At 41.8% G+C, this 27,002-nt stretch overlaps 1 protein-coding gene across 5 annotated transcripts in view; it reads left to right on the top strand.

Moving 5' to 3' along the window:
- Window positions 1-338: 338 nt before the first annotated feature.
- LVRN (laeverin) overlaps window positions 339-27,002 on the top strand; it is a gene marked incomplete at its 5' end in the record, with an annotated part of 38,414 nt that continues 11,750 nt past the window's right edge. For 4 of the 5 annotated variants that reach the window (XM_083883607.1, XM_083883608.1, XM_083883610.1 and 1 more), the window contains 13 exons: window positions 339-919; window positions 6,337-6,479; window positions 7,628-7,767; window positions 8,196-8,322; window positions 10,468-10,622; window positions 11,997-12,110; window positions 18,953-19,093; window positions 19,387-19,452; window positions 19,586-19,651; window positions 20,721-20,890; window positions 22,278-22,354; window positions 24,174-24,313; window positions 26,597-26,652. In XM_083883607.1, coding sequence (XP_083739733.1) covers window positions 339-919; window positions 6,337-6,479; window positions 7,628-7,767; window positions 8,196-8,322; window positions 10,468-10,622; window positions 11,997-12,110; window positions 18,953-19,093; window positions 19,387-19,452; window positions 19,586-19,651; window positions 20,721-20,890; window positions 22,278-22,354; window positions 24,174-24,313; window positions 26,597-26,652 — 1,976 coding nt within the window. The remainder of the gene's footprint in view (window positions 920-6,336; window positions 6,480-7,627; window positions 7,768-8,195; window positions 8,323-10,467; window positions 10,623-11,996; window positions 12,111-18,952; window positions 19,094-19,386; window positions 19,453-19,585; window positions 19,652-20,720; window positions 20,891-22,277; window positions 22,355-24,173; window positions 24,314-26,596; window positions 26,653-27,002) is intronic. The other variant, XM_083883609.1, reaches the window with a different exon arrangement.

The raw sequence follows: 27,002 nt of genomic DNA, 5'->3' as shown, positions 1-27,002 counted from the left end.
GCCTCCCGCCCACGCCCGCCGCCGGTGCGGCCACCGCCCGGACGCGGGGAGGGGCTGCTCGGCCCCCGCCGGCGTTTCCCCGCGGGCTGCGGAGGCGGGCGGGCCGGGAGCGGCTGTCCCCGGCCGAGGCTGCCCCGCTCCCCTCTGCCCGCCGCGCTCCCTCCCCGCACGGGGCCGGTGACCCCGGGCCGCCCGCCCCGCCGAGCAGCCCTTGGCGGAGAGGCTTCCCCGGGACGGGGGGAACCCGGCTGGCCTGTCCCGGCCCGTCCCGCCCTCGGGCGCGCTCGCTCGCTCCCCCAGCCCGTCAGAGCGGCGGCCGTCGGGCGCGGACGGCGGGGATGGGGGCCGGCGGCGGGGGGCTCTACGTGGGGCGGAGGGCGGCGGCCGCGGGGGCAGCGCTGCTGCTGGCGCTGCTGGTGGCGCTGCTGGCGCTCGCTGCTCTCTACGGGCGCTGCGGGCGGGAGCCGCCGCCGCCGCCCTCGCCCCGCGGCCCCGCGGCCCCTCGGCCTCCCCCTCCCGCCGCCGGCCCCGTCCGCCGCCTGCCCCGCCACCTCCTGCCGCTGCACTACGACCTGGAGCTGTGGCCGCGGGTGCGCCCGGGGCAGGCGGGGCCCTTCGCCTTCAGCGGGCAGGTGAACATCACGGTGCGCTGCCTGCGGGACACGGCCGCGGCCGTGCTGCACAGCGCGGGGCTGCGGAGCCGCGGGGCCGCCGTGCGCGGGCCCCTCTCCCGGCCCGGAGCCGCCGTGGGGGTGGCGGGGCTGCGGCAGGACCAGGCGGGAGAGGTGGCCGTGCTGGAGCTCCGCGGCGCGCTCCGGGCCGGGAGCCGCTACGTGCTGCAGCTGGGCTTCCAGGGCCGCCTGGAGGAGGACCTGGACGGGCTCTTCCTCACTCGCTACACCGACCGCGGGCACAGCAGGTAGGCGGCGGCGGCGGCGCTGGGGGCACCCCGAGCCCATCCCCGACGGCAGCGGGGCCGCCCGGGCCGGGGGCTGCGGGAGCCGGTACCGAGGGGACGGAGCCAGTACCGCCCGGGAGGGGAGAGGGAGCTGCTCCCACGGCGTGAGCGCCTCCCGGGAGCCGCATCCAGGCGGGCTCCAGACGGGGAGCGCCGCACACTCGGGGCTGTGCCCGCCCGGCCGCTCTGCGCTCCCGGAGAGCATCGGGCCGTGGCTCCCCGTCTACAGGTGACTTCACCTGCAGCCCCAGGGACAGTTTCTGGTCTCTCGGTGCCCTCGACTGCAGCGGGGGGTCAGACAGTTCCCGCGCCCCATGCTTGGGAGATGGAGTCCGTGTCAGACTCTTCATCCCGGCCCCGCACGTGTCCGTGTTGCGCTGACAACTCCCCAAATCCCCAGCCTGTGTCTGTGGGGAGCAGGTCTGTATCGAGAGCCCGGGGTTCTGGCTGTGTATTTGAGCGTGAGTTTACAGACACTGACCACACGCAGTTTCGGAAGCGTGGCGGAGGAGGATGAGCGGCTGCTTCGAGCAGCTGTGCCTTGAGGTATTACTGCACATGAACTCGTTCCCCTGTCACCAGACACCCCGTGATTTGCATTGTGGTTGCTATTGGGATGCTTTCCTTCTCTTTCGAACGGCAAAATTAGTGCTGGGGCAGCGTGAGCTTATCAAGTAGTCAATCATCGAAAGCATTTTCACCCTCAAAATAATCTTTTCCTTTTCTTTTCCCTTTCCCTTTTCCTTTTTCGTTTCTCGATTATGAAACTAACTAAAGAGAAATTTAAGTGAAGTGAAATTTAAGACTAGAATTTAAGTACTTCCACGGGAAGACAAGTTTCTCAAAATAGGAGTTTGAAGAAGAGGCAGATTAATTGCTTGCTTTAAAGTTACCTCTTTTTTAATAATTGAAGATGTTGCGATTTGCTGAGCAAACACTGAGTCAAAAGGAAAACCGGAGTTAAAATTTGGATATTGTTGGCTCTGGTCTTTTAATGAATCCACTAAAATAAATTGTATCTCAGCAGTTCATAGGCTTCTTGTTTGGGCAGGTAAAATGCAGTCACAAGCTCCATACTTTCAAGCCTCTGTAGAGTAGCAGCAGTAACATGAAATCACAAAATGAAGTTAATAGGGTTTTTTTTTAAATGGGGGAGGACTGTGTGGCTCTTCTCAACAAGGTGGCTTTTCAGCTGCCAGCTCTTGTGTGAATCCTCATACCATTGTCTGCAACGTCTGGACAATGCAACTATACAGACTTTTTTTTTTTAGAAAAGGTGACAGTTTGGCTAGCCTTAGAGAAAAGTGCAATATGATAATAAATATTTTAGGAAGCACATTCTCTTTTTCTTTCATTGCTATTACTTCATTTACTGGTTGTTCACAGGATTATTTGCGCAATTTAAGTAAGAAAAATCTATAATCTTTTTATTTACATAATTTTATAAAAATCCATATTAGAAAGGAAAAAAGTACTTAATTAGTTAATTCGGTGTCAGTGTGCCCTCCAATTATTAATTCAATTAAGTCCCATCTAAGTGATGCCTAAAGATTTTTGCTTTTTAAGTATTTTTAATATATTTGTAGCTTTTTAGACCATTTACATGTGGTTATACAGATCCTGGTATTTTTCCTACCCTTTCTCTTACATTTTAGAGGAATAAGCTAACCTTCTAACACATTCCTGAAATACTGTTTAGTCTTATTTTTAAGTAGAGGGCCTACAAGAACAACATTTTTTTTCCAATCTGAGAAGAATCTGAGAATACATAACAAGACATAACAAGAAGTGGGGCAAAGAAGCCCTGGACCAACTCCAATGGGACAGTGTCCAGGGGAAAAATTATGTGACCAACTGCTCTTCTAAATGGACAATATTTTTACATGTGATAATCTGTTAAACTTACAAAAATTGTAGAAATCCAATACTGGCATGCCAACAGCCCTTAACTGTGGAGGCATCTGGAAGCTTCCAATAAACTACTGCTTTTTTTATCTTACCATTTTAATGCTATTGTAAAGGTTTTTGTCTTTAGATGGCAACATAAGAAACACTGAATTAGATGCTAATTTTTTTTTGATTCAGGCTCTAAAAAGTTCAGTGTCTGGAAAAAAAAAAGTTGTCATCGGCCTTGCTGCAACAGTAGAACATAAGAAAAAAAGTTTTTAAATCATTCAAATAATGTGTATAATTAAATTTCCAGTTGTTTGGCGTCTTTATGACAAATGTTCCTTTTCATTCTTAGTTCATCACAAAGCACTAATGAAATGTGAGACCGCAGTCTAGTTAAAAAGATGACAATGGTATTTAGACAATGGAATAAATAAAAAAAAATCCACTGAATACAGATGTACTGTATTGTTTTCTTATTTGTTCCTGCACATGTAATGGATACTTTTGAATGATTTTGCATATTTTTTTATGCTTTAAAAAAGGTTTTCTCTGAATCAGGGGTATGCAATAGTATCTTGTTATTTTTCCTTCACTAGGATTTAGGTCATCACTTTACCAGCCATTTCCCAACCTGATGGGTTCCAACAACACTGAAGGGGTTTTGCATTCTTTTTTCGGAGTAGATATGTTTTGAATGATGTGTAAGGTCTGTCAAGGTATTAATGATGGGAAAATTTGATTCTACTTACATAGATGAGGAGTGATACATAGATACATAGATACATTACATAGATGAGGATTACGTAGATTAGGAGTGATACAAAAACCTTCAGTGCCCTTCAGCTGGTAGTATAAAGCCAGTTACTGTTCTGCAAGCAAACTTCCACCTCCAGCAGACTGTCCTTTAAGTTTTCTAAGGTGACTCATACCCGTCTTCAGCAGACACTGGGATCAGTTTCTTGCAGAGGCTTTCTGACCTCCTGACCTGACTGAAACCAGCAGCTGTAATAGACAATGTGACATCTGTCTATGGTCATGCAGTCCTGTATTTCTTGCATGCGCTAGAAGCCTGAGTGGTTTTTGTGATTTCTGCTTGAGGGACCTCTGGAGACCTCTCATTTCAGAAGAGTTTGAGCAAGGCAAACATTGAGAAGAAAAGTCCCTGAAATGTTTGTTCCATCTGAACTTTCTTATTGGTCATATTTCTTGATCAGCTAATCCCACTCCTGTTGTGGGTCAGAAAGGGGTTCAGAGAAACAGCTATTTTCAGTAGTCCTGACCTTACTTCAGTGGAAAAAGAATAAACCAAAATTCCAACTTTACTGAACATTCAACACAGAAATTTTTTGTTATCTGTTTGACCATTGATGACTGTATGTGTTTTTACTGTTGCTGACAATTTGTGCTACCCACCTGATCATGTTTAACACACAAAAGAAAACGCTGAAAAATGGGAGCACTTGTTATGGATAAAGGATAGCCCATATCTGCAGTGCTTGCAGGAGCAAAGGAAGTGAAAACGGAAGAAGCTCACATTTCTCTAGCTTTAAGTGTCTGAAGGGTTTCCTTTTGAAATGGGGAATCAGTATTCTGCATGTAGCTGTGGTAGTCCGTCCCACAACCTGGGTAGGCAGAAAGAGACAGAAACCAGTTTTGCTCTTGTTCTTCAGCAATGCTGGCTCAGGCATACAGTGCAGGGGTTTTGTTGTCTATCATTCTGCACAGAGATCTTGTGCTGCCATGAATGAGCTCATGTCTGCTACTTCAGGGTTAGAGGATCCCATAGGCTGTGCTATGAAGTGCAGGCTTTATGCATGTCACTGTTCACATCAATATTTTGAAATCCTTTTGTAATTTTGCTTGGAAGCCACTCTGCACATGTCCTGTGCATAAAATACTTGACTGGATAGGGATGAACAGGCATTCTAAAATGTAACTGAACACAGTATTTGCATTGATTTTTATTACTTGTTTCTGCACCAATTACTAGAATGCAGTGATGATCTGACTCATTACACACTGTAGGTGTGGGTACTGTCCTGATGGCTCCTGGCTTGTTTGGGATGCCTCAGTGCTAAGAATAAGCATTTCTGACTCTGGTATATAGACTGTTGAGGAACACCTCAACTACAACAGAAAAAAAATTGCCCTGTAGTAGTGAAGTCACAGAAGCAGGAGATTATGCTGTTCTTGTGTGGCCAGCTGCTTAGTACTGCTTAGCTGACAGGTTATGGAGCTTTGAGGACCATTAAGTGTGTATTTTTTCTAATTCTTGGTATGGATGCCCTCATGTGAACAGCTCAGATGTACAGCTTGTTGAGAGTTCTACCACAAGACATTGCTTTATCTTTTGCTTCCAGCAAGTGTGTGTTGCAGGAGAAGAGTCAGAAATCACTCCAACAGTAAATTTAGGTTTTAATATTTAAAAATTAATAAGTATTAAGTACAGATAGATATTATAGCATTTAGTAAGTACCAGTGGATTAGAAGTCAAGGCTCTACACTTAAAGTTATGACGGTAAACAAAGATTATTGAGTAAGTTTCTGATAAAAATCTTAAATGTTGTGTGCAGGTAAAAAATGTCTCCAGCTCATCCATATCTGGTGCCAGGTAAAGGGTCTTACAACTTCAAGGATCACCAGGAGAGGCGTACCTCCATGAGAAGAGATCACTGCCCTGAAGCCAGGTGCTAGGGAGGGAGAGCTCAACAGACTGGCAGCTGTAGATATTATGGTATAAAGTGATTGATTTGTAGTCAGTTCTTCTGCTATTAATGCAGTTCCTGCCATTTACCAGTCCAGTCCAGTCTCTAGTTTTGGTTTGCTGCTGAATTCTCACTGACAGTCTCACACAGTAGGATCGGACCTACTTTAACCTTGATTGGACCTACTTGCTGGGCATCTGTCACAGTGTGCCACAGAGATCTGCCTCAAGTGAGGCACAGCTCCTTGGCATAAGGATCCTTGTGAATATTGTTCAGGGCTTGCCAGTGCACTGGGACAGCACTGGTACTGTATCCCCACGAGTATTTCTCTATGGCACTTGTTAGAGTTGTGCAAGTGCATATACAGTTAGTTAATGGTTGTCACAATGTTTTATTAAAATGTATGATTAATTAATAAGAGTGCATGCATTAGGGAGAAGAGTAGGTGTAAAGAGATGCGGTCTGCTGTATGCAAAATTTTTACTGACTCTGTTTTAGCAGAATTAGAAATGCTCAAATATTTAATCTGGAAAAGGCCTGTGAGGAAAAAACCTAAATGCAATTAAGCAAGACTGCTTTTCTCAACAAACATCGAAACTGAACTGGCTGTTGGGTATGGGGATTTAGTCATTACTTTAAATAATAGCCAAATCTTTTCCAAATCTGTGCATCTACATGCTTCACTTTCTGCTTTTTCTAATCTATTCTCTCTGTGTGTTATACATGGATTTTGATCAGCTGTAGCGCCCTGGATTAATCTTATTTGCATTTTTAATACAGTATGCTCATTGCCTCCCAAATGGAACCAACGTATGCCAGGAGAGTTTATCCATGTTTTGATGAACCTGCTATGAAGGCCACATTTAATATCAGAATTATCCATGACCCAAGCTATGTGGCTCTTTCCAATATGCCTGCTATTGGTAGGTAAACAACAAGTCGATGTATGGGTTTTTTTCTCCCCCTACATTACTTTTAAAAAGAGTGCAATTCATCTGAGAAGTTATTGTCATCCAAGAAAGTGTTTTGTTATCCATTTGCTAATGTCTTCAAAAAGCACAGAAAATCTATGTCTGTGAACTCAAAATTTTGGCCACCGTTACTTAAAATTAATGTCACTGATGGTAACCATTCTGTTGAAGAATTTTATCAGTTGTGATGTGCTCTCCTCTTCCTGCTGGAGGCTGCAGAGAGTTTGATTTCTAGTATTTACTGCTTAGTTAGTCTGTACTTGTGACATCAAGGGATTCCTTTAATTCTCAATAGATGTTAAGATATTTACAACAAACAATTTTTTTTTCCAGGCAGAGACAGTCTGGCTTCCTGTGTATGTACAGAATAAGAACAAAAGGGTTATAAGGCTCTGGAGAGGCTCCTTCTGTCCCTTGCTGGGATCTCATGAGGGGTGTCTCTGGGGTATAAGATTCCAAACAAATTTTCTAAATTATTATGCCTAGGGAAATCCATTTGGTCTCTTGCCTCCTTCTTAAACACTCTTTTTTTTGCAGTTCAATGCCATGAATCTTTATTTTTCAGCCATAAAAGTAAATTTTATAACATTTGCATGGAAACTAAGTCACTTAGGAATTATAGTAGGTGGGATTGCTGTAAGAATAAGTGGAAGCATTTTCTACCCCAAAGAATCTTGTCTATGTCCTCCTTACTTAGGAGGAAAGTATCTGATTAAGAATTTAATAATTCTTAGGCAGATCCAATGAATATTTTGATCATAACCAGTTGTATGTTTTAGATAGGTAGCATGGGATAAATTGTCCTCAGCTTGCCCACAAATTAAAATTGATGGAATTTGATATCCTTCCAAAACTTCAGTTAAGAAGCCCAAGAGTGGATTTTTGCTGTTTGGTTGAAAGGTCATAACTCTGATATGTGTCAGTAGAAATGAGTCTGACTGCTTTCCTTCTACCAGAACCATATAAGTTAATGCAGAAATACACCATATTAAACACAGAGGTAAAAAAAAAAAAAAAAAAAAAAAAAAATAGAAACCACAAAATCCCTTGTTTATTATGGAAGAACTTCAGTTTGATTATTTCTTTGACTTTTTTTCTAGATGTATCTGAAGTGAAAGATGAAAATGGAAGCCTGTGGACAGTTACCACATTTAACACTTCACTGAAAATGTCAACTTACTTGACTGCTTTTGTGATTTGTGATTTTGATTATGTCACCAGAACTGAGAGGGGAAATGAGGTAGATATGAGGCTGCCTAACACATTATAGAAATTTACAACAGAAGTTGGCCCTCTGGTGCATCACGTGGCTGGAATGGAACTCGCTGGAATACACTGGTTTAAGATGTGTAATTCTAAATAATTTTACAGCATTTTTCACTTAAGAAAATAAAAGCCATGAGTTCATTTGTTCCTGCCAGGTATAGTTGTATTCAAATCTTTGTCATTTTGAAGTACTGGAACTCTCCTAGATTTTAGCAGGATCAGGGTCTGTGCCACATTTTGTTAGGTCCAGTAAAGCTTTAGTTGGATTTTTTTTAATTAAGAGCTTCATTGCATGGTCTGGTGTGAACACACAGCATTTTTCCAACAATGTCTCACAGAAGAGAAGCAAAGAAAACTAAATGTGAGGGTTGTTTAATATAACTCTTTCTTGTTTTATTGCAGATACGTATTTGGGCCCGGAAGGAGGCAGTTAAAAATGGGTATGTTGACTATGCTTTAAATATCACGGGCCAAATATTTTCATTTCTGGAAGACATACTTAATGTCAGCTACCCTCTGCCAAAGACAGGTGAGATGACTTATTTTCTGTAATGGATCTGAAATGGCTGCTGATGATGTAGTGTTCACAGAAGCTATGGGGCTTTTTCCCAGGACTCTCCTTTTACAGCTTACCACATCCTTGGAATAAATCCCCTAAGCTTTAAAACACTGAATTCTCCTTTCTATCTCATGGCTTTTATTAACCTGTAAGTCAACATTCTTACCTCACATTTCACTCATTCTTTTAAAGTCTGTTTTTCCTAATAAAAGGGGCAGATGGGACAACAAAGTGGATAGAAAGTATTCCAGTCACGTGGCTGTCTTAGGATCATAGACCATAACATGCAAGGATTTTGTAGTTCCTATGTCCTCCTCGTAAGTCCATGCTACCTGTATGTGTCCCTGCAAAGCATTCCTTGCTTTCTTCAGCATCTTCCTGTCTTGCCTTGGGTGTATGTTCCTGCACATTCCTCCTCAGAAAAACAGGGAGGATTGCCCTGCAGGAAAACTTGTTTCTACTTCAAATGGACTTTAGGGAAGTTGGTTCAGTCGAGCTTCAGTCAAGAAAAATGATGACAATTATGTAGTTTTACTCTACAGTTAATTTGCTACTTGTACTTGGATTCCCAAGGGTTTCAGCATGAATATTATAGGAAAATGGCTAGAATATTGAGAAGACAGAAAGCAGTTCTTATCTGAAATTAATTTTGGACCTTCGAATGGTATTAGTGGATTGCAAGACTGGGGGAAAGGAATTTCCCTCTTTTCTTGACTGGATAGTTTTTTGATTTGTCAAATCTGTATTTTGACGCTTGAAAAAAAATAAATGTTAATCTGTGTAAATTTATTATGTCCCAGTATATTTCTGATAACTGGCAGAATTACTCAGTACACTTCTTTTGGAAAATGCAATAAATGCGCTCTTCACTCTTTAAATTTTCTTGTGTTAATAATCTTACAACCCAGTCAAGGGCGGTAGATTATTGTTTTATGCTTGTGTTCTTCTGTTTAGCAGCAATGTTGATACATTCATTCATTAACATAAAGCTATTATACAGCAGAAGTAGAGGAATGGTGGTGTAGACCTCCTGTTAGGTAGGGTTTCAGTTTCAGAGAGGGCTGTAATACCATTACAGTCCCCACTGTAATTACGTGCGATATCTGCTATATTTCCCAGAGTCTTCCTTTGCAGTTTCACTTAAAAAATAGTAAAATCAGACCAACCAAGTGTGCCTCCTTGCAAATGCAAAAGATTTCTATTGCAAACTCAAAATGTGAAATTAAGAATGAGCACATTTGGATCTAGGGATTTTAAGGGTTTGTCTACACTTGATTTTAATGCAGTTGCAAGTGAGGTCTCTTACCCCAAGGCTGGATAAGAGCTGCCTCACCAAAAGTGGAATACCTTTGCTGTAAGATGGAGGCAATAATCCCAGTTGAGATGCAGCCTACCTGTGATGGGATTCAGCACCATGCTTTCATTTATTGTCTTGCTTTTGGACTGCAGCTTTCTTGTGGTCAGCTGCTTCTAAATGTTCCATATACCTTTTCCAAATTTTGATCTTTGCTGCTGAGTTTAAAAAGTACATCTTTCCTTGAGATCCTGATATTTTGTCTGGTTCTCATATTTTAACTGGAAAACTAATGCCTGTGCATAAGGTAGAAGGAGCAGTACAGAGGTGGCAGTCTTACTATGTAAATAAAGAGATGATGTTTCTAAGGCACCTTTGAAACAAGGGTGGAAAAGATACCTCTGCTCACCCCGCTGAAAGAGTAAGACTTTTTTTTATCAGTTGCTAGACAGAAGAAGAAGGTAATTATTATCTTACCCAAACACAGGAGAAACCCACAGAGAAAGATTTCTGACAGTGAATATATTCTCTTCTAGCTTCCATTTTCATTCAGAGCATTTGCATGTAGAGGATACAGTACAGATCTGGGCTTTGTGGGAATTAATTATGTGGCTTCCTGAAAGAATGGCATCATAGGTGAAAAGCTTGACAAGAAGTGATCATTTGCATGTGTTGCTCTAATACTGTAAAGAAGCACTACAATGTAGTATCCTTCAGTGGGGTACTGAGCCAGTGTGAGCGTTAAAATAATGTGAGCATTTTATTTATGAAAACGTTTAAGATAACATTTTTTGTGTGTGTCTCTGTTGGAATCAATTTAGATCTGGTTGCACTGCCTGATTTTGGAGCAGGTGGTATGGAAAACTGGGGGCTAATTATTTTCCAAGAAGCATCATTGATGAACTTCCCAAGTGATGAATTCACAAGAAGGAAGGCAATGATCGCCTTAATTGTGTCACATGAACTCGGACACCAGGTATGTGGTAAAAAAATTCTGTACAGATACTTGCCTATGACATTGTTTCCTCACAGTTGCTGGTGATGCAGTTCCTGATACTGATTGGTAGAAGTAAAGTAATCACGTAACAGTGTAGGGTGTGAGCACTAGAGCACTGAAAGCCTATTTGATCAAACGTTCTGCTGATGAAGCAATATTAAAAGTAGGTTCTATCATCTGACAGACTGCATGCTGACTGTAGAGGACTCATTGATACAAAACTGTTAATAGGATACTTGGGTTTTTTCTTACAGAATACTTGAATGCCATGAGAGAATATATTCTAGGGATGTAGGGATGACAGTACTCTCTACAATAAACTTGGTACTTTGTTAGGACACTCATACTGAGTCCATCAATATTCTTTTGTAGTGGCAGTGCATGTACATACTGCAAAAGGTATTTGTTTTTCTGTAAGACACAGCCCATAGTACAATAGAACAAAATTAATACAAACATACTATGAACTGGATCTTTGCCCAGCTTTCATAGAAATTTCCAAATTCTTTCTTACTTGATTTGGAATGATAATACAGTTGCACTTCTTTGTTGACAATGTTTAATTTCCTGTCATTTGCCAGAACAACAACTATTTGCACATAGTCAATAAAATGAGAAAAAAAAAAAAAAGGCTTAACTTGGCTAGTGCACTTTTATGCCTTTCTGACCAGGTCTGCAACTTCGCAGACCTTCCAATGAGCAGAGTGTTTTTACTGCAGGCTAGTGAAATAAATGTCAGTGCTTAACTAAAATCTATTTTACAAGAAACTTGTAGTTCTCGTTTATAAGAATTAGCAAATAAAATATAAATCCCAAAATGATCAGGTTTTTTGTTAAATATTAAAGGCCAGATATGATTGTACAGCAGCTGTTTTGGAAGTTTTGTGCTTGCCATGAGAGGGATTTGCTGGTTTTAGAAATGGTTATTTCCCCAGTTTTGTGTATCATTCTTTTGACAATTTCACTTTTTTAAGAGCATGGAAAGATGATTTTGTAATTTCTTGATAAATGCCCTACTTTTAATCACAGCCTGATATGATATTTTAGAAATTTAATTTATATTCAGAAGTATCTAAATATTCTATAAGAATGACATAATGCACTGAGACTGACACTCATGTTATGAAATTGTAGATGTAGCTATTTAAAAATTACTGCCCTGAACCTCTGACTTTTTCTAAAGTACATCTTTTTCTACTGAATTTTCACTATTTGAAGGAACACTTAGTATTTTATTCAATTTACACATAGACATAAAATAAAGTTACTTCAGCCTATGTGTGTTTAACCTGCAAAAAACCATGAAAACAGCACTCCAAGGAGATTTTGAGATATGTTTTCTTTCAATTTAAGTGGTTTGGAAATCTGGTTACAATGAACTGGTGGAATGATCTGTGGCTTAATGAGGGCCTGACATCTTACTTTGAGTACCTGGGAGCTACCTTTGTCGAACCCAAGCTTTCATTGGTAAGTGAAACCAACACTTACTAGCAAAGTTTCATCATGTACAAAGAAAAGGAAGGTGCAGGATGGGAGTTAATTAAACAGTGCTACTACAAACTTCACTCCTGGGAGAAAGACCAGTAGGTTGTTGGAGTCCAGGGCATCCCTCTGGGCGCCCTGGGAAGTCACAGACCTCGGTAGAGAGACCTGGGACCCAAAAAAGAGGGTCTGGGGTCTGTGCAGGGGGGTTTGCCTGGCACAGAGCCCAGGAAGACACAGTCTTTGATTTTGGTCCATGAGAAAAACATCTAACACAGAGAAGAATTGCAAGTCACAAAGGTGTTACTGAGAGTAGTGTAGTTATCACTGTGCAGAAGATTTTGTAGTTATGGATTTTTAGAATGTAGATGCAAAGGGACAAGATGGAGATTTTAGGGTGGAGCCCTGGGTTCTTCTTCTTCTCCCTTGGCATCCATCTTCTGCAGTGACGTGGGCACAAAGTAGTTTCAGTGGATTGGATCAAAGTAGAAATGACCCTGTTAGTATAGGTGATAGACATTGGCACAGAATTGTAAACAATGGGTACGTAGTTATCTGTATAAGAGGTAGCGACCTCCCATCACACAGGGGAGTCGCCTTGTGTCCGAGCTGCTGAGAACACCATGGCCGGACACAGGAGGGGAGTCGCCTTGTGTCCGAGCTGCTGAGAACACCATGGCCGGACACAGGGGAGTCGCCTTGTGTCCGAGCTGCAGTGGACATCATGGCAGGACACAGGGGAAGGGGAGTCACCTCGTGTCCAGGCTGCTGTGAACATCTTGGCCGGACACAGAGAATTGTAAGATAAGAACTAATAAACAACGCGAGAAACCAGAAAACTAAGACCTTGAGACTCCTCATCATTTTCGTGCCGAACACCGAGCACCGAGCTCAGCACAGAACACAGGGACACAGAGTCAGACAGCAGACTCTAAATCCTTCAGAGGTCAAGAGGGAAAATCACTCCCTTCGTGCCCACACGAACCACCAGCCAGCTTTGGAATCTCGGGTGAGGAAACAACCGGATTAAACCCCGAGAATTGGCGACCCAGGTGGGACACACGAGTGGGCACATGGATGGGCACGAACGGGCACGAATGGACACCGGTGTGGGCAGAATCGGTGCTTTCCAGTGGACACAGCAAGACCTCTGAAGGAAAGAAGACAAGCTGAGAAGACAGGGGAAGAAATCTCTAACCAGAGATGTCAGCGGATTGCAAATTCACCTCGGACCGACGAGTTCCAAGGGCCCAGGACTCGTCTCCTGAAATCTGCAGGTCGGTGATCAGGAAACCTCCGAACTGAATTTGAGAACACCTGCACTGCATTCTTCGATTTTGGTAAGAACAGTTAAATTTAGAACACGGGGGGAGACCCTCTCCCGGGAAAAATAAGGGAAAACTTTCTCCGTGCAGCAGCAGTGTAGCGGGGAGGGAGGAAGAAACACTTTACCAGCTGGCCTGCAGCCAGCACCGGGTTTGTCTGTGGCCAGCAGCGAGCAGCGGGTTCTTTTGCTGGCCGGCAGCCAGGCAGGTCCTGTCGTCTGTTATCAGCAGACGGGTCTCACACACCTCTTACAGGAGGTGGGGAAGGGGAGAGCCATCAGCCTCCTCTGGGATTTAATAGGAAAGGAGAGATACCAGCACCCTCAGGATTACCGCAGGGAGGTCAAAAAAACCCTCGAGACAGGGGAGTCAGCAGGTCTCCTTGAGTTTAGCACAGAAAAGTCATCAACTTTCCCTGGGTTTGCCACAATCCTCAGGAATTCAGTCCCAGAAATTCGTCTCGGGAAAGTCAAAACTTCTAATCCATCCCGAGATAAGGACATGCTTGTTTTCGAGGCATGTTCCGTGAGCACGGGACACTTGCCGCAGCACTGGGGGAGGGAGAGGTGAGACAAAGTGCATCCAGGAGTCTTTGCAGCCCCTCTCAGACACAGCGCGTTCAGACACGGCCTGAAAGTTTTCCACTGCCCTTTCCCCTTCAGCGCAGGGACAGACAGAGAGAGGGGGGAAGGGGGAGTGGAGGAGACACCAGGAAAACAGGGAAAACAAGCCCAGATCGCGTCAGTGGTGAGAGATAACACTGCGGCGTGTGCACGCGAAAGCGATCGCGACTGGGGGCGGCCGGGGAGTGCCCCGTGTCGGGACAGCGCGGGCTGCGGGGGCGGCGCGGGCGGAGCAGGGCCTGTGTCCCGGGGCGCGAGTGAGGAGCCGGAACAGGCAGAGAAAGTACAGAGTCGGAAACTACAAATCCCAGAAAGCCTTGCAGCAGGCAGGGAGCACCATGATCGCTCCAGGCGGGACAAACCCCGACAGAGAGCGAGACGCGGGCAGCGCCGGGGCGGCACAGGCAGTGCCGAGGCAGGCGGTGCCAGCGCAGGCAGGACCGGGGCAGGCAAAGGCAGAGCAAGCAGGGAGGAGGCGTGGCCAGGGCGGAGAGTTTCTCCAAGGCGCCACCCCCTCAGAGCGAGTGCTGTGAGCCTGACCTCGCCCACAAGCGGCACTTTGACATTGTCAGTCCAGTTCCCTCAAGTTTTCCTTTCAGCAAAAGGTAGCCAAGTTTCCCTTGAATCCACTGCACACACCCTTTCTTCATTTATCCTTCGGCTACATGCTGGGTTTACCCTTTTCTTAGAGTTTTAAAGTCTCCACTCCTCATCCAGGAGAGGGAGGGATGCCGGGGAAGGCAGTAACCCTCGGGGTTAGGAGGGGCTGCATTCAGGCAAAATAAGAATTCAATTAAAGTTACAGGTTTTCTGAATTCAGAAGCAGAGATCTGGAAATCATTGGATGTTTGCAAAGCAGCTGCATGATCAGGAGCAAAAGACTTATTGTCATGACATGGAAAAGGATTTTTGATTATAGTGTTGATGTATTTGGATCCAAGTTGATTTGTGTTTTAGTATTGTATTGACATTAGAAGTGATTTCTATGAGGTTTTAAGTTTAAGATTTGTTAAGTAAGTAAAGTTGAATTTAAGATAAGGATTGATAAAGTTTAAGTGATAGATTTATATTTTATAAATTTAAAGTTTTATTGTATGTAAGTTTTAAGTGTATTTTATGTTAAGATAAGATAATAAGTTAAGTATATTAAATTATAAGATAGATAAGATAAATAAGAGAATAAGCTTTAAGAGAATAAGTTAAGTTTTAAGTTAAGTAAGTTAAAGTTAAGATAAGAAATAAGTTAAAATAATAAGGTAATAAGTAAGATAAGTTGGTAAAATAAGATAAGTTTAAGATAATAAGTTTTAAGTAATAAGTATTGTTAATTGTATCATGATACATTTCAAAATTCTTTATGTTCTTTAGTTGTTTAAGCATTTCATAATTGTTGTTATTAAGAGCTTTGTTCTAAAAATGTATTAAAGGATATCACTCTAGATAAGGCCAGGGTTTTGGCCACACTTTGACTTTAACTAGAGGAGAGATGTGTTCATCAACAAGCACAGATGTTGCATGTGAAACTTTTCCTGATGGATTTCAGGTTTTAACAAGAGTTGTGCATTTTCCATCAAAGTACAGTTTTAACTAACCTATGGCAAAGAAGTAGCTTTTGTTTCTGCAGATACAGAACATAAGTGAATTTCTGCAAAGAGTGTGGAAATCATGTCAAGCGCAGAAGCTCTGACGGCTTCAAGAGTAGAGGAGAGAGCATGCAGATGTGAACCAGTGTCAAGACTGCAGACGTCTTTCAATCTGCGTGCAAGGAGTTATGGCTTGGGTTTTCTTTTCATTCTGTATTGCATAAATTTGTCAGATGGTTCAGAATCAATTCACGAGAGCACAGAGCGGTTGGGAAATGGAGTGAACAAACTCAGAGAAGAAACCAGATCACAGATGAATGGCATGTTTGATTTCTTCAACCTTTCACGGTTGTGGAAGAAAATTTTGAAAAAAATTGTATGTATTTTATTGAGACTTGTAATTCTTCTCATGATGAAGTTGTGTTTGCTTTAATGCATATGGCAAAGCAGCCAAAGAGGTGTTTTTTGGTGAAAACAAAGGGGGGAGATGTTGGAGTCCAGGGCATCCCTCTGGGCGCCCTGGGAAGTCACAGACCTCGGTAGAGAGACCTGGGACCCAAAAAAGAGGGTCTGGGGTCTGTGCAGGGGGGTTTGCCTGGCACAGAGCCCAGGAAGACACAGTCTTTGATTTTGGTCCATGAGAAAAACATCTAACACAGAGAAGAATTGCAAGTCACAAAGGTGTTACTGAGAGTAGTGTAGTTATCACTGTGCAGAAGATTTTGTAGTTATGGATTTTTAGAATGTAGATGCAAAGGGACAAGATGGAGATTTTAGGGTGGAGCCCTGGGTTCTTCTTCTTCTCCCTTGGCATCCATCTTCTGCAGTGACGTGGGCACAAAGTAGTTTCAGTGGATTGGATCAAAGTAGAAATGACCCTGTTAGTATAGGTGATAGACATTGGCATAGAATTGTAAACAATGGGTACGTAGTTATCTGTATAAGAGGTAGCGACCTCCCATCACACAGGGGAGTCGCCTTGTGTCCGAGCTGCTGAGAACACCATGGCCGGACACAGGAGGGGAGTCGCCTTGTGTCCGAGCTGCTGAGAACACCATGGCCGGACACAGGGGAGTCGCCTTGTGTCCGAGCTGCAGTGGACATCATGGCAGGACACAGGGGAAGGGGAGTCACCTCGTGTCCAGGCTGCTGTGAACATCTTGGCCGGACACAGAGAATTGTAAGATAAGAACTAATAAACAACGCGAGAAACCAGAAAACTAAGACCTTGAGACTCCTCATCATTTTCGTGCCGAACACCGAGCACCGAGCTCAGCACAGAACACAGGGACACAGAGTCAGACAGCAGACTCTAAATCCTTCAGAGGTCAAGAGGGAAAATCACTCCCTTCGTGCCCACACGAACCACCAGCCAGCTTTGGAATCTCGGGTGAGGAAACAACCGGATTAAACCCCGAGATAGGTCTTGATTCTTTCCTTGTAGGTCTCCATCTGTTGAGGCACTGTGCTCATATCTGGCTTTTTGCAGCTGGTACAGAGGACAGGTGGACAGCTGGGATTCTACAGTGGCAAGGAGTGGGTGTTTTGCCCTAGATTTGTCATGTAGCAAACCCTGATTTCTCTTCTGGGTCCTGTTGTAGCTGATGGTTTTCCTCCTCACCTGCCAAGCTCTTTTCTAATTATCCCAGTCCTCAAGTATCTTTACCAGGCAGAGCTTAGGCTGGGTCATTTTGCATCTGCTTACCTTACTGGGTCTCTGGATATTTGGTTGTAGATAAGACAAATATAATGCAAACAGCTAATCCAACAGCAGGGCGAAATTCCTTCCTATTCTGCCCAAATGGCAATAAGCATAAATCCCATAGCATATTATAAGACTCCATCCATTGTTAAACTCAGAGACAGATGGATAGGGGCTGCTAATTGCAGCCATGAGATGAGGTGCACTTGCCTGTGCAATCAGGCAACACCTTGAGTGCTGTGTCCAGTTCTGGCCCCTCAGTTTAGGAAGGACCTTGAGATGCTTGAACCCATCCAGAGGAATGCAACAAAGCTGGTGAAGGAGTTGGAAAACAAGCCATATGAAGAACAACTGAGGGAGCTGGGGTTGCTTAGCCTGGAAAAAAGGAGATTCAGAGGTGACCTTATCACTCTCGACAACTTCCTGAAGGGTGGTTATAGACACCTGGGGGTTGGTCTCTTTCTCCAGGCAGCAACTGACAGGAGAGGACAGTCTCAGGCTGCACCAAGGGAAATATAGGTTTGGATATTAGGAAGAAGTTTTTCACTGAAAGAGTGATTAAATACTGGAATAGTCTGCCCAGGGAGGTGGTGGAGTCACCACTGAGTCATCACTGAGGATGTGTTTAAAAAAAGACTAAATGTGGCACTCGATGCCATTATCTGGTTGAGGTGTTAGGGCTGGACTCGATGTCTTGAAGGTCTCTTCCAACCGAGAAATTCTGTGATTCTGTGATCTTAAATGTGCCTTCAGCTTTTGAAGGGGGGAAGGGTCTTAAGTCTGGGCAATTACTCCAAGGTGCTTTTTATAAGTTTGAACACTGTTTGACAATTTCCTTTTCACATTCACCAAAGCTCACTTGGTGTTTAGAGAACCTCCTGTGTTTCAGTGTGTGCCCATTGCCTTTGATCCTGTCACTGCGCACCACTGGGAAGGCCTGGTTATGTCCTCTGCTCAGCTTTCCTTCAAGTATAGAGACTGAGGAGGTCCCTCTGAGCGCTCTCTTCCCCAGGCTGAGCAGTTCCAGCTCTCTTAGCTTATTCTTACATGAGAGGTGCTGCAGTCCCTTCTCTGAGTTATTGACCATGGCAGGTGGTGTTTACTCAAGCAACATTTTCTGAGGAGCCATTTTCCTTCCATATTTCTCACTGGGTGACAGCAGTAATGCCACATAGCTAAACCCTGGTACCTTCAGTAGCTTAGATTTTAGGTTATTGCCCAGGGTTGCAGCAGAAGAAATGGGGAATTTAGTAGAAAAATGCTATTCATGACAGAAGTAAATGAAATATAGGCTTTAAGTTTTCAGTATTTGTTCATTTGCTGTTTAATATAGTTTACTTATTTTTGCCTGAGGATTACACTGTAACTGACTGTCAGGCCCAAGCCCACGGTACTTTGAAGATGTTATATTTTCACTGGTCATTGATGGTGCATGTAGAAAATGTTAGGATCAGGTATATGGTCCCTTGTACTTCATGAGAAAGTTAGGGAGTGGGGGAGTTCCCAATTATAGTCAAATAATTCATAGTCCTCATTCTCTCCAGAAAGTTAGTATCTTATATTCAGCTCACTTAGATTTGTCTTTTTCTTGCAGGATAAAATCTTTTATGCTCATGTTGTACAACCTATCTTAAGGGAAGACAGTGAAATAGCTCGATCACTGTCAGAGAGTGAAGACAACATCAAAGCATCATTTTCTTTAATGTTTCTGTTTGATAATATCACATACAGCAAGGTAAAAAGATAGAAAATTCCTCTCATTTCTCACAGATTCTAAGCTAATGGTACAAGGTAGGTTTCAGAGGAAGTGTTGAACAAAACTGTTTTGTCATTCAAAACGTGATTCTGCTGCAAATTTATTGGGTGTTGCAAATCAACTTAGCTATGAAGGAAGTGGTGAAAAAATTTAACCTCTGTGAAATATGAAGTGTGGGTATAGACCAACTAGCATCTCTGGAATATTTGAAAAAATGTTGCAACAGTAATTGCAGTAATAAGTCATTTTTTCTCATACTTTTTGTACTCCAGGGGGCTTCTATAACCTGGATGCTTTCTGGTTTCCTGACTGAAAAGTTGTTCATCAGAGCACTTACTGTAAGTTTGAAAAAACAACCCCCTTCATCTTGATTTATACACTTGAAAATATCAGTTGTACAAATTGCTTGTCTTGCTAATGGTTTTCATTGAACCTCCATGAATTCTGATGCTTCTCTTTGTTTCCTAACAGTCGTATCTGAAAGAATTTTCCTTCTCAAATGCTAATCAAGATGATCTCTGGACCCACATCCAGATGGTACTCATTTTATGTCTCTAGTATTCTTTTTCTGGTGTTTGGCATAGTCCAAATTTAAGCCATAAACTATTTGTAGAAGATTGCATTGGGATGTGGCTGTCTGTAGTGCAGTCTTTCTCCTGCATAAAATTTGCTTTGCTCGTTCTTTCAGCTAATGTCTTCTCAAGTGTTTATTTGGCTGCTTTGCTGTACCTGAGATCAGTGGGACTGAGTACAAGCAGTAAAGAGATAAGATAGAAAATCAGGACTGGGCAAAGTTTTGGGTTTCATGGTAATTACATAAGCCTACATGAAATTGCATAGCTATTGTTCTGGAGCTTAGGTTTTGCTAGATCAAAGTGTGTGATGCCTTGGGCTTCATGATCAAAGATGCTGGTGTGTCACAGATCCAGCAATGTCTGTACCCAGGGCAGTAGCTCAGCATTTCACCCGTAAATGCTTTTGGCAGAGATCTGACTAAGAAAAGAGATGATAATATTAGGTTATTTTTTTTTAAATCCACCTTCCTGGTCCTCTAAAGAAGGCTTCTCTTGTGTTGCAGACTCTGTCTAAAGAATGGGAGTGCTAGAATTTCAGATACGCAAGGTTGTCGCATGTTTTAAGCCAGTGAAGACTGTATCAATTCACACTAGTTGGGACTCCAGCTTAATGTCTTTTTCAATTTGTCTTCACTAATTCAGTTTGTTTATTATGTCACTTAAAAATATTTGTGTTCCATCAGTTTTATTTGAAGGAAATGAACTAATCAAGTCTGTCATAGCCATAGAGATATGTAAATATATTAACAGTAAAAAGAGAAAGGTTACCAGCAGGTTGTAGAATGAAACATGTCATCTCAGTATTTCATAACTGCTGAGAAAGGCTTATGCTTGTATTATATCTTTATTAGAATGTCAAAAAGGTTCCTTGAACATTTTTTACTTTTTTTTTTTTTGCATGAGTCGAAGACCAGCAAGCTGCTAAGCGTTATTTTCAGTACTATGTTACAAACACTCCCAGAGATTGACTGAAGCAGTATCAGTAAGTGCCTGTTCATCATAAGTATTTCTAATTTTTCCTTCTCTTTCAGGTTGTAGATGCACAGGATGAAGTTCAGTTGCCAGCACCTGTGAAGCAAATAATGGATTCCTGGACATGCCAGAATGGATTTCCGGTTTTAACATTAAATCTAACTACTGGAACAATCAGTCAGGAACAATTTTTTAATAAAAACAATAGAAAGAGTACTGATTCTTACAAGTATGTTTAGCTTGTGTTTTTATTGTATGTTTATACCCTGTTTTTTACAGGAAATGCTTCAGTTACAACAGCATGTTTTGACCATATGATTTTTTAACTTGTGGTTTTTTCTTGTGATGAGCAGTCAAGTAAAATCTGTTTGAGATTTTGCTGGAGTTTGCAGTAGTTCTGCAAATTCTGCTTGTTTTGCCAAAAAATTCCTTTCCTCTGGAATAGTGACTTTTCCAGCCACATAATAATAAAGGCAGATAGAGGTCATGAGTGCATTGCAGGGAGGATTTTTGCCTGGCATTTTCTTCTTTCCTCATCCCTCAGGTCTACAGACTGGGGACCTGGATGAACCATGCTTAGCTTCTTTCCAGTGCACATATTCCCAGTCTCTTCTGCCTGACAAGGATAAAAGGGTTGCATTTAAATACTTAAGTAAATGGCCCCTTTCTCAGAAAGTGCTGATAGCTGAATAACAGGTTTAACTTCTTGTCAGTGAGAATTGCTAAGTGCCTGGGGCTTTTGAAAACTTATTTAAATGTCTGAAAATGATGATAAAAGTATTTGCCTTTTGACATCCACTTTGTAAACCCCTGGCTAGGGTTTGAACATTTATGAAGGAGCAGTTGATATGAGTTTTGGGGTTCATGGATGGAGCCCATGAGATGAGTTGTCATGTGAGGAAAAAGTGTAAAGGAGAGCAAAATCCAAAGCAGTTTTTTTCTTGGAAATAATTGCTGGTAATACAGACAGACAAGAGGAATTTTGATAAGACCCACAGGGTTTCCTTTGCTCCTGATCTCCAGGAACTGCAAAGCATTAATCCATTCAGTATTCTTCATTAGCTCAGATAAAGAATTCCAAGTCACAAGTGTGAAGTCAGTCCTTTACAGTTAGCAAGCACAAATTACCATGTGAATGTAAAAAGGCCCAGGACCCTTATTACAGAATTCTTCAGATGTTTGAAGTTTTCATCCTTTTTGCCAGAAAGGAGTTTTTCATTCCCTCGGAAAAGAAATTACAGTTGTTGGAATGACAGTTGTATTGCTTTCCTGGGACCTTTTTTTGGTAGATGTGCTTCTGAAAAGTAGCTTTAAGGTCTCCAAAAATATGGTGAAGTGTAATAAGAAAGGAGAATAAAATTTCTGCCTGGAGAAAGAAAGACAGAACAGAAAGACAATGGCATTGAAATACCTAGCACTGAACAATATTCTTGATATGAGAAGGTAAATGCTGATCCAGCAGAAATACCATTGTCTGATGAAATTGCATGCATCAGAGAAGACAGAAGGTAGATGGATATTCTTGTAAGGGGGAACTGATCTGCACTGTAGTTTAGCATCAGCTAAGAACGATTTTTAAATACAAGGATTTTAATAATATCCTTTTATTTGTTAAGTAACACCTGGATTATTCCTATTTCTTGGATGAGAAATGGATCATCACAACCCTTAACCTGGCTAGATAAAAGCAGCAGTAAGTAACGTAATTTTTTGCACATTCTAAAACCAAACTGATAAGAACACTTAAAAATCTTTTAAAAAGAGAGGATATATTTGCATTGAATATGGAGATAAAACTTTAATTCAGAAATGTCTCTGTTTATCCATTGTAATGATTTTGTGTTACAATAGTGGTAGATTTTCAATTAGGTCAATATATTGTTCTTTTCTTTGTTGCATCAAGCTTCAGTGTAAGCCTGAGTTTTTAATAATATGGTACAACACATCATCAGTAGAGATTTCCACAGAAATTTTGATTTTATATATTTTTACACAAATTCAATCTTTTAGGTCCTCATGCTTCTGTAATATTCTTCCCTCAACAGATCTCATTGATGTTAATGCCAGCTTTTGAGTATAGACAGGATCTCAGCTGTGAAATATCAGAAAATTATTAGCTCAAGTAGTAGATAGAAGATGGAAAAAATTAACACTGGCTGTGGGAAGTGACCCAAATAATGTAAATAATGTTACACAGTCATATCTGTAACAACAGAAAATGAATGTTTTCAACATTATGAAAATGAAAACAATGTCTTCATTTGTTTTTTCAAATTAAACTTTAAAAATAAATTATCATAAGAACAGGAATTTTAAAGTCTTATACTAGAAAGTGATTTATGGGCATCTGCTCTTTTTTCTTTTTTTTTTTTTTTTTTTTTTTGAGAAAGAAGTATAACCAATAGAATGGGGTAATCATTTTGCTTTAGGAAGTCTGCCATGCATCAGGTTTTTGATGAGTCAAAAGAAGATGCAGAGACTAATGCAGTGGAATGCTTGAGAGCGAATCTTCAATATGGTGTGCACATTGCAGCTCTCCACCCTCTGGTTGCAGTGGTTAGAAGTTACTTCCTCTCTTATTCAGGCAGTAAGATAGCTTGAGTGATAATTAATTTTACTCTGTACAGACAGGCAAAAAGTAAAAAAAATCATATATATTCCTCCGAATATAGGATGAATCTTGCAGTACTTGCTCTGTCTAAATGCTGGAGTCTCAGTCCTCTGTTCAGAGTAAGGCACTGATGGCTGTAGACTGCTCACCAGTGTTGACTTACTGTCTTAACAAAGTTTGCCTTCTCTAATCAGGACATGAAAACAGAATACTCTTCTGATGAGGCAGTTTAGAGCCTTCAAGGCTGCACTGGCTCCTTCAACACAAAGTAGGCTCTCAGGAGCAGTCAGTCAGGGAAGAACATATGAATAAATGATATGGACTGCAGGAGGAAGCTGTTAGTGAGTGATGTAACTCAGAAGGACTAAGGGACTATCATGGGACTATCTTCTATAAAATAAGCATTTTCACTTACTTGTCTCTTGGTTAAATTTACTTTTTTTTCTTTTTTTTTCTCGATCTGCATTTATCTGAATATTGGTAGGTAGTCAGCTCTTCTGTGAGGTGCTGAATACTCTGTTTTGGAGCTGGGAGCAGTCTTGTGTCCATGCCCTACAAGAGGCCTGGGAGGATATTGCTCCTCATTCTGAGAGTTTACTCTTGGGTAAACTTTCTGAACTCTCATCAGCTGCCTTTGAGCTAAAGGGCTGGAGCAAAGTGGGCCTTCAGCCAACCCTTAGAATCTCAGAGTGCTCAATACCTGAGAAATCATTGGCTTGTTGAAGTCATTCTGCTGTGCAGAGCAGAGATCTCAAGTCCACTGAGCTTTTGAGGGATTCTTTTTGAGTCCAGCCTCAAACTTATGTCTCATATCTCAGAGAAGCACCAAGTCCATTGTTTGTAAATGCAGAAGAAGCAGTGCATGGAAAACAAAACCATACATTCTAATGTCTCTTTACAGAAATCTTTCCTGAAATGCAAATATCTGAGTCAGAATATGACTGGATCTTGCTAAATGTAAATTTAAGTGGATACTACAGAGTGAACTATGACCAAATAAACTTGAAGAGATTAGCACGCTTGCTGGAAAGTGATCCAAAGGTAAGATCATGTTTGTTTTCTCAAGCTTATGAGCAGACTTTTTCTGAGTATTTTTTTAACCTGGAATCACATTGATGAAAACTTGGGATAATGACAAACTCACCATTGCACCACTAAAGTCGCTGTGTTTTTGTAGGGGAAGATGACAGGCCTGAACAATTTCACATCAGCATGAAAAATAACTTTACATGACATTTTGTTTTCAAATTTGTGTTAATAGCTTGTGGTTCTTCTGCTCACTTTAAATCTGCCTCAAGGAGGTTTCAGTATGAATGTGGGACTGAGCTTTAGCTGGTATGAAGTAACCATGAAGAAGTAAAATTTTAAGAATTTTTTTTATTTCCATATTCTGTCAAACCATGGTTCTTCTGCCTGTGAAATTAAAAAAAACAACCTGACTTTTTTTGGTGGGCTTTTTTGGTTGGTTGGTTGGTTGGTTGGTTGGTTGATTGGTTGGTTGGCTGGTTTTTTGTGGATTTTTGGGTGGGTTTTTTTTTTGTTGTTTTGTTTTTTTTTTGGTTTTTTTTTGTTTGTTTGTTTGTTTGTTTTTTTGTTTTTTGTTTTGTTTGTTTGTTTGTTTGTTTTTGTGTTTGTTTTTGTTTTTGTTTTTGTTTTTTTTGTGGATAATTTTCCAGAATTTCCCATCAATTCTATTTGAGCTCTTTCAGTCCTCTCTAGACAGTGCCTTAAAGTAGATTTCATCCCATCTTTGACTTGCCACAGCCTGAACTGAAGGTGAAAGTGGTACAGAACAAATGTGAGTCTCTATGGGGTTGCAGGGTTTCAGTGTTGCCTAATCGTGCAGTGAGCAAAAGGCTGCAGTAGTAGTGTCAGCTCATGGGTTTTGGTAACAAAAGTGAGAAACTTTAGCCTTTCAACCTAATAGTAATCAGTGCAATCTTTCTCTAGAGAGTCTGGACATAAGGCTGATCAGAGCACGTTAAACCTTCCCACAGCACAGTGGCCTCATTTTTTCTAGGCTTCTTTCTTTCATGGTGAATCTGCATTATCAGGACACTGGCTGTGTGCTGACTTGAGGCCGTTTTTTGGCTCTGTACAGTGTTGCAAAAATACAACTATGGGCCAGACAGGAGGTGCAGGAATAGTCTATTAACTATAGGTTTTGTCACATTCAAACAAGACAGGTTCATGAGCAGCATGGGTTATTAAAAACAACAAAGTAGTGATTTTGGATTGACAGTGACAAGTACTGCAGAACAACTACTGATAGTACTAACAATAGGACTGCAACCACAAGCCTAATTTCTTGAGTGAAAACATTCAGTATGGCCAAGGATGCACGCCTTGCCATAAGGCATCCCTTCTGGGAAGGGTGAGGAGGACAGACACATCAATCTGTGCCTACAATTTTGTATCAAATTCTCACAATCTCCAGGCATGTACAAAATCAGAGTGCATTCTGTGCCTTATTAACTAACCGCAACTGTGCAAAGTGCAGTGGGTGACACTGCAGTCAAACCATCTGTACTTTGTGGTAATGCTTCCTGGTAGGAAGCGTTCTTGGTAGCAGTTGTGCAAAACCATCTGTTCCTTGTGGTCACACTGTATGCAATATTTTTTTGCATCAAGAGGCAGAACAAGAATATGTGGCTTCCACCCAACTTCACATTCCTCCCTGGTGGGTGTCAGCCCAAGCCACCCACCTGACCTCTGTCTGTGCTCAGCATCATGCTCTGAGCTTTGTATTTCTGCCCTGCTTTATGTTTCCAGCTGTCAAAGGGCATGTTTGCTCAAGCAGTGACCAAACTGCAGGGGTGTGGAACAAGGAGGAGACACAAGAGCCTGAGCTGTAGACAAAGGTACACCTATAGCTGTGCCTGAGTCACTTATTTCATGGTAGAGCTAGACACACTGCTCTGCACTGAGTACAGATTCTGCCTTTAAACCTCAAAAGGAAAAAATGTACCAAAGTTGTATAACTAGGATATTTTTAGTAAATGTGGTTTTTCCATGTTTTAATTTTAATTACAGTATCTGAGTAAGAGGGGTTTTGAAATTCTCTGGTTAATGTACTGTAGTTATATGTTTATACACAACATAATATATAACTGTATTATGTAGCTCTGTGTATAGATAGATAAAAACATCTCTTAAAGCACATAAATAATTTCAGTTTAAAATTCAGGATTCATTTCACAATGTTTTCTAGGCTGTTTTGATTTAGAAAACCTGTTAGGGATCCTTCTGAAACATGGTAAATCTTTTTGTAAACTCTCTATGACATGTTGAAATCGACTAACACTACACAAATGCTTTCTGCAGGCTATTCCTGCTGTCAGCAGGTTCCAGCTGATAGATGATGTTTTTGCATTGACAGAGTAAGTACGTTTCCAAAATGTTACAGAAATTGATTAAATATTATGATTGCACTGAAGGTTTCTACTTCCGCTTCCTTCATTCCTACCTATGTGTGCCTCCTAAGAATTACTGCTTTGACAAAATGGTGGGGGAGTTATTTAATCCCTTCTTTTGTCAGTGCTGAGTGATTTACTTCAAAATTTCTTTTTTTTCCAGCTCCAAGGAAATTATTTTAAATAGTGGCACTGCCATGAGTTCTTTAGGGATTAACCTGTATCTGTTTCAATGGAAAAATATTACAAATGAAGATTCTGAATCTTCCTTCATTTATTCTGGGCTATCTCAGCTGTGCTCAGCTGCATCACTCAAA

Source organism: Zosterops lateralis (assembly GCF_965231275.1).
Source record: "Zosterops lateralis genome assembly, chromosome: Z".
Taxonomy (NCBI): Eukaryota; Metazoa; Chordata; class Aves; order Passeriformes; family Zosteropidae; genus Zosterops; species Zosterops lateralis.
This window is presented reverse-complemented; position numbering and strand designations above follow the sequence as displayed.